This window comes from Diaphorina citri, unplaced genomic scaffold, assembly GCF_000475195.1.
Source record: "Diaphorina citri unplaced genomic scaffold, Diaci psyllid genome assembly version 1.1 scaffold1688, whole genome shotgun sequence".
In the NCBI taxonomy this organism is placed as follows: Eukaryota; Metazoa; Arthropoda; class Insecta; order Hemiptera; family Psyllidae; genus Diaphorina; species Diaphorina citri.
The window spans coordinates 22,684-32,681 of record NW_007379114.1 but is presented as its reverse complement, the minus strand read 5'-3'; the positions used below and the strand labels follow the sequence as shown (position 1 = coordinate 32,681).

Genomic DNA, 9,998 nt, shown 5'->3' with positions numbered 1-9,998 from the left:
GTCCACACTTATGTTGGAAATGTCGTACATTTCAAACACAAGTGTGGACCCTGCTTAAAACACAAAATCGTTGTGCATCAAAGAATGCTAGCATGATCGAAATTTGGAATAATTTGGCATTTCCTAGCTTCAAGAAATAGTCAAGTACCAAAAACTACAAGAAATTCGAGAACCAATATTAGGATAATCTGGCGTTTCCTTGCAGGGTTTATACGCTTTTCCCGGAATGAGATTCCATGACTATTCCATGACTTTTCCAGAATTAGGGGGCAAAGGTACTTAAAAATCAGTAAGATTACCCCTTCATTTAAATAAAATATGCAATATGTAGAACGTCAAGGAATATGAAGGGGAATGCGCCGCAGGCCGTTTTTCAGAAAAAAAAACTTGATATCATTTAATTTGAACATTTTTAATTTTTGACCGGATGGCGAATTCCATGACTTTTCCAGGTTTTCTTTGAATTTTTACGATTTTCCATGACTTTTTGGCCGATTTTCAGATTCCATGACTTTTCCAGGTTTTCCAGTTTTTCCAGGTCGCGTATAAACCCTTGGTACAAACTACACGAGCAAAATAGGAAACGTATACAGAATCTGATGGAAAATTGACCTTTCAAAAGAATCAGCTACATATGCTGCATATGAATGGTTGGGTGAGCATGGAGTGCTTCAATAAGTAATACTGAACACACAGAAATTTGTGATTTCAAGAACTGGCGAGGATTTCCATATCTACCATCATTTTCACCTGATATCTCAGTCTGAATTGAGGTGTAACATTTCAAGGTTCGTTAGGCCGCGCATTGAAATGCAGATCCTCTTCCAATGTCAGGTTTCAATTGATCCATTAACAATATCCATGAAATAATAACGACTATCACAATGGCATCATATTCATCATATTTAATCAGACCATTTAGAGAGGGTTCGCTGATAAATTACTCATTAATTTTATCCACAGAATAGGTTCAATTGAATTAACGCCATAAAAAGAAACGAGATCCGATGAAACTCTTGGAGCAGAATTGTCAAAATGGTTGTCTTCACTAAGGTTTTGTCCACACATAGTCGACCGGGGGTGAATCTATGTTGTTGAGGCAGAGTGGACGGTTCAGTCGACATCGATCGAGAGCCGGTCGACTATGTTTCTATGGACACACCTTAAGAAAGCACTAGAAGACGCATTCAAAACTCATGTAAATCGTCAAGTAGCTTGACAAGTTGCACAACACAACACAAAGAGCGGAGAGTAAATAACGACAAAAAGTTCAGCAGACTTCAATTTAAACGGAACGGAAGTTTATTTCAATGATGATAAACAGTGACCAATTGATCGGTGGCAGGAGAATATGTGTAACTGGAGACAGTGTTTACTGAGGCAGAATTCATGTTTACTTTACGATGTGTCACATTATTTATTCACACAAACATCAATGGCAAATATGTGAATATGTTTCAAGATGATAGAACTCGCATTGTCAAAAATGAAATACTGACAAAAAAATTTGGGACAGCACATTAGATGGTCACTCATCTATTTCAGAAAAGTAATTTGACCAATTGGCAAGGTTTTGTCATGATATCTGAAGCTAAAGCAAAGAAGTCAAAGAACGAACATATTGGAAAATTGACAACACGGTGAAAAGGAATAAAACAAGACAAGAATGGGAATTGGACAAAGGCAAAAATCACAACGGACTTGGAAACAAAGGACAGCAGAAACCTGTGAAAGAAAGGAAAAGATGGAACATACGTCAAAAGGAAACAAGGAAGTTAGGAACACAGGAGTGCCCCAAGGAGAAGGAATTTTCCCAAAGGACAAGGGAGAGGGCAGACGTAGTTACCATCTTCGGTTTGGTAGGTGAACACCTCATCCTGGTCAGTATGCCACGAGATGACCGACACAAAGTCCGCCACAAATGACGGGATCTGACATTTCAAGATGGCCGAGTTGCCCCGGATCGTGTACTCTTTGTTGACGTCGGTTTCGTACACCTGAGAGACGACTAGAAACACAACATGGCGACCAAAATGTCCGGTTAGTAGATGTTGAGAAACAGTCGAATATTAACGTATGTTTTTCCTAGATATTTTGAAAGTTATGCACAAAATAAACCAACGACACGACGGACGCCGGACGACAGGTCAATTTGGGTTTCCAAATCACCAGAACTAATTCGAGATTTCGAGGTCAGTATCGAGACTGATTCAAGTTCGGACTGACACATGGAAGGGATTAACACTGCTCGCAGGACCAACTGAGCGATTTGAACATCAGGGGCGTAGCGAAGGGGGAGATTGAGCACGAAGATGTCAATGCACCAATGAGGCCTGGTTTCTTCAAAGTTATACATAGGTCTAGAGACTCTTTACTTTTTTTACTTTCCCCGTTTTCTGCTTTAAATCTGCCGTCATGCCAGGCAAAATTCGTGTCTAATTTTCCCGCCACCCATATCAGAAAGCGACCTGTGCCCTAAATCACCAAAGTATGGAATAGTATTTACAATTCCATATTTCAATATGATTCGTCCAAATTCAAAATTCTGCTTTTCCATTGGCTGTTACACTTGTAAGATACTTTTCCATACTTTGGTGATTTAGGGCACTGGTTTCTTCAAAGTTACCCGTAGGTCTTGACTCTTTACCGCTTCCAATCTGCCACACTGGACAAATTTCGTCTCTAATTTACCGCCACTTATCTCAAAGTCTCCCTTGTCTTCAATTTCCAATCCCTTCAAACCATGTCTGCCTACTTGTCTATTTCATAGATTTCTATATTATCTGTATATAAATCTGTGTTCTACTCTGTCCTATATCTCGGAACACAATGCCTGGGTTAGATCTGAGGGGTCATCAGAAGATATCTTCGCTACTGCTGGCGATATTTAAATTCCGGATGCTTCCGATGTTAACACTCTCTTCTCTGTCATCATTCAGAGTTCAGACGTAGGATATTTACATCAGTATTTTGCTCTTGTTAATAATGATTTCTGCCGGTGCATTCGGTACATTTGGTTTTGTAAAAACGATACCAACCATTTTCAGCATGTAAGATTGTAAGGGTTGGAAATTGAAAACCAAAGCTCTGTGACAACACTTTCCTGAATCCTTAAGTAAGAATTCCGATCCTTAAAAACATTGACAGCTCCTCTTTACTTACCTTCCTTGATATTTCTATGTCTATCGTCTCCAGTTTGAAGTATCTTTTCTTCATTTCCTCCAAGAAAGGCCTTGTTCCCTCCTGAATGAAACCTTTATTTAAACATTTCCTTGAGTTCTCTATCCTTGCTCCTGTTCTATTTTCGTCATGGTTTCAGCATCTGCAGGCATACTCTATTGGTTATGCTAATACATATTCTTTTGTATTTTCCTTTAGTTCAGCGGTTCAGCCACGGCATATTTTACTGTCTATTCTCCTTCAGATCAGCAACTTCAGGTAGCAGTCTCTTTTCTAGTGATTCACCAACTGCATATTCTATTGTACCTATATTCCTCTACTTCTGCAACTTTAGGTATCATTCTATTTTCCAGTGGTTCAGCAACTGTACGCAACAGAAGTCAACAATGAGTATGTCATCCAAGGGAACTCTGCCGTTCTCAAGTGTAGCATTCCATCATTTGTTGCCGACTATGTCATCGTGGTTTCTTGGCAAGATGATTCGGGCAACACGTTTACAATGCACAGTGATTATGGTACTTTATAATTCCTGCTAGTTTTAGTAGTTCCTTTGGTGTCCCTTTCCTTCCTAAAATTTCCTAAATAGCTCTCCGAATTCTCCAATCCATTCTTTTTATGTTTCGTCAGACGTTTCCTATGTTTTTCATTGTGTCTACCTTTTCGTTTACTCTCCTCTCCTTTTGTTTTAGCTTCCAAATCTCATTTTCCTTTCATCCTTCTCGTCAGATCTTTCCTATGTTTTTCATTGTGTCTACCTTTTCGTTTACTCTCCTTTTGTTTTAGCTTCCAAATCTCATTTTCCTTTCATCCTTCCTTTATCTTTTGGGTCCGAGTTTGGCTATTATTCATATTGTTACTGTTGTAATGATGTCGAATATTGTTTGGTGAAATTTTTGTTCATCGGTCGTTGTTTGATAAAATTTTCTTTATCAGCATGAGCGTTCTCTGGACGATTCTACGTGCAATGTTTTGTTATCGTTGTCATTGTCCGGCACTTAAGTTGGCATTTCATCTGGGTATTGATGAAATTTTCTTTGTCAGCATGAGCGTTCTCTGGACGATTCTACGTGCAATGTTTTGTTATCGTTGTCATTGTCCGGCACTTAATTTGGCATTTCATCTGGGTAATGTTTTCTTGTCCAGCTTATTGAAAACCAAATCCTATGTTGATCCTGATCCAGTAATCTAGCATGAGCGTTCTCTGGACGATTCTACGTGCAATGTTTTGTTATCGTTGTCATTGTCCGGCACTTAAGTTGGCATTTCATCTGGGTAATGTTTTCTTGTCCAGCTTATTGAAAACCAAATCCTATGTTGATCCTGATCCAGTAATCCAGTGGTTATTAAAGCCCTTGTATCGACTTTTCAGTGGTGCAGCAGCATTACACGACCGAAGTCAACAATGAGCATGTGATTCAAGGCAACTCGGCAGTTCTCAAGTGTGTCATCCCTTCATTCGTGGCAGACTACGTTATGGTTGTATCCTGGCAGGATGAAGTTGGAGAGTCCTACACCATCCATGATAATAGTCTGGGTACTAAGATTATCTAATGGATAGTTTTTACCTTTCTACTGATCCTTGTCTTTCCTGAGTACATCAGAGTTTATGTAACAGTTTACTTAACAGTTTGCATAGCATGTTTTAAAGTTTGACCAAGTAACCTGTTGCAAGTTTTGCATGTGTAAAATTTTCCATATTGTCCACATGCAACAATCCATGATAATAGTCTGGGTACTAAGATTATCTAATGGATAGTTTTTACCTTTCTACTGATCCTTGTCTTTCCTGAGTACATCAGAGACCATATTTATGTAACAGTTTACTTGACAGTTTGCATAGCATGTTTTAAAGCCTGACCAAGTAACCTGTTGCAAGTTTTGCATGTGTAAAATCTTCCATACTGTCCACATGCAACCGTTTACTTGTCCATACTAGACTTGCAATCCAAACTTTCCAGTCAACTGTCACATGTGTACCCTGCTTATGAACAATTTCCAAACCATGATCCTTTCTTTGTAAACATGATCCTTTCTCTATCATATTCTCCAACTCTCAGTTCAATATTTTGGCGTAACTATGTATGTACACATATTTTCGCTCCGTCGGTATTCGAACCCAGGTCCTCCAGGTTGAAAGTGTCTTGATCACTCGGCCATAGAGGTGGGCTTGTACCATCAAGTCCGGAGGACTTAAATTGGTCTTTATGTAATGATATCTGTCGTATGTATATTACCGTCTATTACTGAGGTATCTTCTTGGAATTCAGTAAAATTACACTAAGCTCTTTGACCTTGGAATGTTTAAGATTTTTTCATTGTTTCTTTCCTATTATATGTCAAGAAAATCTTGATGAATCGGTGATATAAGCGAGAGCCGAGGGAAATTCCAAGAAGTTCTTACCATTTATTCATACGATATTGTAACTTGTAGCCTTCTTCTGGTTAAATTTTACAATCCAAGAGTTTGATGGACAAGTCCAAAGACTTACCTACGGCTTCATAATAGAGTTTAAAACTTGTTTTGAGTTTAACCATTGCACATTATTTAAAAGAATCTGATTCAAATTTCTTCATTCATTGCTTCAATTCAAGCAAGTGTGAACCCAGATTGTGGTTTCGCCTATTAAGGGCCTCAATACTGAACTCCTGCTCCAGATAAAACCTTCAAAGGTTCTCATAGTATTGGCAGGACCAACTGAGCGATTTGAACATCAGGGGCGTAGCGAAGGGGGAGATTGAGCACGAAGATGTCAATGCACCAATGAGGCCGTTTCTTCAAAGTTATAGGTCTTGAGACTCTTTACTTTTTTTACTTTCCCCGTTTTCTGCTTTAAATCTGCCGTCATGCCAGGCAAAATTCGTGTCTACTTTTCCCGCCACCCATATCAGAATGCGACCTGGTTTCTTCAAAGCTACCCGTAGGTCTTGACTCTTTACCGTTTCCAATCTGCCACACCGGACAAATTTCGTCTCTAATTTACCGCCACTTACCTCAAAGTCTCCCTTGTCTTCAATTTCCAATCCCTTTAAACCATGTCTGCCTACTTGTCTATTTCTATTTCATAGATTTCTATATTATCTGTATATAAATCTGTGTTCTACTCTGTCCTATATCGCGGAACACAATGCCTGGGTTAGATCTGAGGGAATAATACGAGAGCTAACATCACACAAACACTCCTTACTAAACACTCAGTCACGACATTCCAAACATTGAGTTCGGAGCTTGAATCAGAGAACCTCAAGTCACAAATCAGATTGTGTTTGTGGAAGACAATCTAGAATTGACGAATGTGTGACAAGATTGGAGCTTTGTCGATTAACGTCAATAATTTTATTGTAAGGAAGACAATTTCCGAATGTGTGACGAGATTTTGAGCTTTGTCGATTAACAAAGAAAGTTGACAATAAGCTGGATTGCTGATTTGCAAGAGATGGCTCGAAAGTTGGACGTATGTAGGACAAATGAACCAAATACATTTAGGCAGATTAGCGGCTCCCTGTTGACTTTGCAAACTGGAAATTACATACCAAGAAAAATAAACGTGATTCCCTTATGACCCTGATGTTTTAGCCCATAACTTTCGTTAAGTATGAATTTTGTATGATAATAACATTTGGCGCAAACATCAGCTGTAAATATCGACAGTAAAATTAGGCAATGGGGAACAACGTCCCTTTCATTATCATTATTATCATATTGCCCAACTTCTTGTATTCTTACTTGCAATCCAAACTTTCCAGTCAACTGTCACATGTGTACCCTGCTTATGAACAATTTCCAAACCATGATCCTTTCTTTGTAAACATCATGATCCTTTCTCTATCATATTCTCCAACTCTCAGTTCAATATTTTGGCGTAACTACTTGTATGTACATATTATTATGATGAATGTTGATGTATTGGATCATACACGAATTTAACTTCTGCGTTTGGTGTGTCAATTGCTCCTTTGGGATTCATCAGTAATATTAGTATAATTGTGATCTCTCTTAATTTGGTGTTAATGTTTGCACAATAATTTTCTACGACTATGTGTAACGCAATCAAATGCTTTTGTTCATTGTGAACTTACCAACTTTTACTAATTGACTTACAATGCGGTACGGTGTGTCCAATTTGCGTCGAACTTTTGATTTCCATTCCACCATCTTATGGTATTACTTTCTCATTAAAATGAAACAGTTCTCTATGTGTAACATGTGTTTCATTGCTTACTGTGGTCAAGCTGTACTTTGCCTTCAATGAATTCTAAAGTCGTAATGCTGCCCGTATGTATTTGTACGAGTTCATTACACAGAGTCCGTACATGCATTCCATATTCCATGTATTATGCATGCGCTAATAAAAATAAACATACGTTTGGCATGTAGTAATCTTATCACCGTTGAATAAAGTAATATTAGTATAATTGTGATCTCTCTTAATTTGGTGTTAATGTTTGCACAATAATTTTCTACGACTATGTGTAACGCAATCAAATGTTTTTGTTGATTGTGAACTTACCAACTTTTACTAATTGACTTACAATGCGGTACGGTGTATTCAATTTGCGTCGAACTTTTGATTCCCATTCCACAATGGTATGGTGTTACTTTCTCATTAAAACGAAACAGTTCTCTATGTGTAACATGTGTTTCATTGCTTACTGTGGTCAAGCTGTACTTTGCCTTCAATGAATTCTAAAGTCGTAATGCTGCCCGTATGTATTTGTACGAGTTCATTACACAGAGTCCGTACATGGTATAATATTCTGATCACAACACTATAATTATATCGTTAAATAGAGGGAACTCCCCTGAATTCATCACTCCTTGCATGGCAGGATGTTTTTACTTGGGGACTCGGATCACTCGTACGTACGAGTACATATCATACAAATACCTACATCAGTACATCATACAAATGATGATTTTTCTATGAAATCTAGCTTCATGCTACAAATATTTAGCCAGGATTGAACTATGACAAGGTCGTGAGCCCTGAATGAAATGGTGATCGATTCTCAGGTCATATCAATCGTAGCTTGTACGAACAAAGATCTTATGACTTGGAAAGGTCGTAGTTTCGTCACAAAGGTCATACGAATCAGTAATGTAACATATTACATAGTAGGTTTTGTAGACTCATTTTTACAGGAATTTAAAAGAATATTAGACCAGATGCCAGAGCTTTTAGTATTTTCTATTTCTTGCATGTTTCAAATTTTATTTGTTTTAATGTGTTTCTATTACAGCTTTCTTCTCCAACAGGGGAACTGAATCTAACAAATTGTACATCTGGGTTTGCATCACTTGGATATGGGATGAACCATTGTTCAATCTTTGGTCTGTTAAATCAATTGACGTTATACTTATAGTGTGAAAACCACGAAGAAAATTATGGACATAAACGGTTCATCCCACTACTTGTCCTCGTCAAAGCATATTTGATAGTAACAGTTTCAGTACTGGTTTGCATGGCATGTTTTAAATTTTGACCAAGTAACCTGTTGCAAGTTTTGCATGTGTAAAATTTTCCATACTGTCCACATGCAACAGTTTACTAGTTCATACTAGACTTGCAATCCAAACTTTCCAGTCAACTGTCACATGTGTATCCTGCTTATGAACAATTTCCAAACCATGATCCTTTCTTTGTAAACATGATCCTTTCTCTATCATATTTTCCAACTCTCAGTTCAATATTTTGGCGTAACTATGTACATATTATGATGAATGTTGATGTATTGGATCATACACGAATTTAACTTCTGCGTTTGGTGTGTCAATCGCTCCTTTGGGATTCATCAGTAATATTAGTCTAATTGTGATCTCTCTTAATTTGGTGTTAATGTTTGCACAATAATTTTCTACGACTATGTGTAACGCAATTAAATGCTTTTGTTGATTGTGAACTTACCAACTTTTACTAATTGACTTACAATGCGGTGCCTTACAATTGACTTACAGTGTGTGCCAATGTTCAATTTGCGTCGAACTTTTGATTTCCATTCCACCATGTTATGGTATTACTTTCTCATTAAAGCGAAACAGTTCTCTATGTGTAACATGTGTTTCATTGCTTACTGTGGTCAAGCTGTACTTTGCCTTCAATGAATTCTAAAGTCGTAATGCTGCCCGTACGTACGAGTTCATTACACAGAGTCCGTACATATCGTTAAGTATGAATTTTGTATGATAATAACATTTGGCGCAAACATCAGCTGTAAATATCGACAGTAAAATTAGGCAATGGGGAACAAAACGTCCCTTCATAATACCCAACTTCTCGTTTTCTTAGGAACTTGGGGTCTTGTATAATATTCTGATCCCAACACTATAATTATATCGTTAAATAGAGGGAACACCCCTGAATTCATCACTCCTTGCATGGCAGGATGTTTTTACTTGGGGACTTGGATCACTCGTACGTACGAGTACATATTATTAGGGTGACCATAATTTTTTTGGCCCAAAGCGGGACGCAGTCCTTTTTGGACGAAGGGGGGGGGGTGAGGTAGGTACAAACATATTTTATACCCACCTAGTTACCTACCTACAGAAAAACAAATAAAGTATACCTACATTTTATTTTCAAATATTTTGATACATAATATTGTACAATATTGGAATCGTAAAATGGAATTTTTCCAGAGCTCATTGCTCTCAATGATAATATTAGGTTCGAACCAGCTAAAGCGGGACAATATCGGGACTTTGGGCGAAAGCGGGACATTTTAGCGTCCCCAGAGGATTTCTCGGGACAGCGGGACCAGAGGCTCCAAAGCGGGACTGTCCCGCCGAAAGCGGGACGTATGGTCAGCCTAGGTATGAT

At 38.1% G+C, this 9,998-nt stretch overlaps 1 protein-coding gene across 1 annotated transcript in view; it reads left to right on the top strand.

The window, feature by feature from the left end:
• The first annotated feature begins 4,382 nt into the window (after positions 1–4,382).
• Positions 4,383–9,998, top strand: part of LOC113470603 (Down syndrome cell adhesion molecule homolog) — a 26,613-nt gene continuing 20,997 nt past the window's right edge. The window contains exon 1 of the mRNA XM_026829156.1: positions 4,383–4,714. Within this exon, the coding sequence (XP_026684957.1) occupies positions 4,654–4,714 (61 nt within the window). The 5' untranslated portion in view covers positions 4,383–4,653. The remainder of the gene's footprint in view (positions 4,715–9,998) is intronic.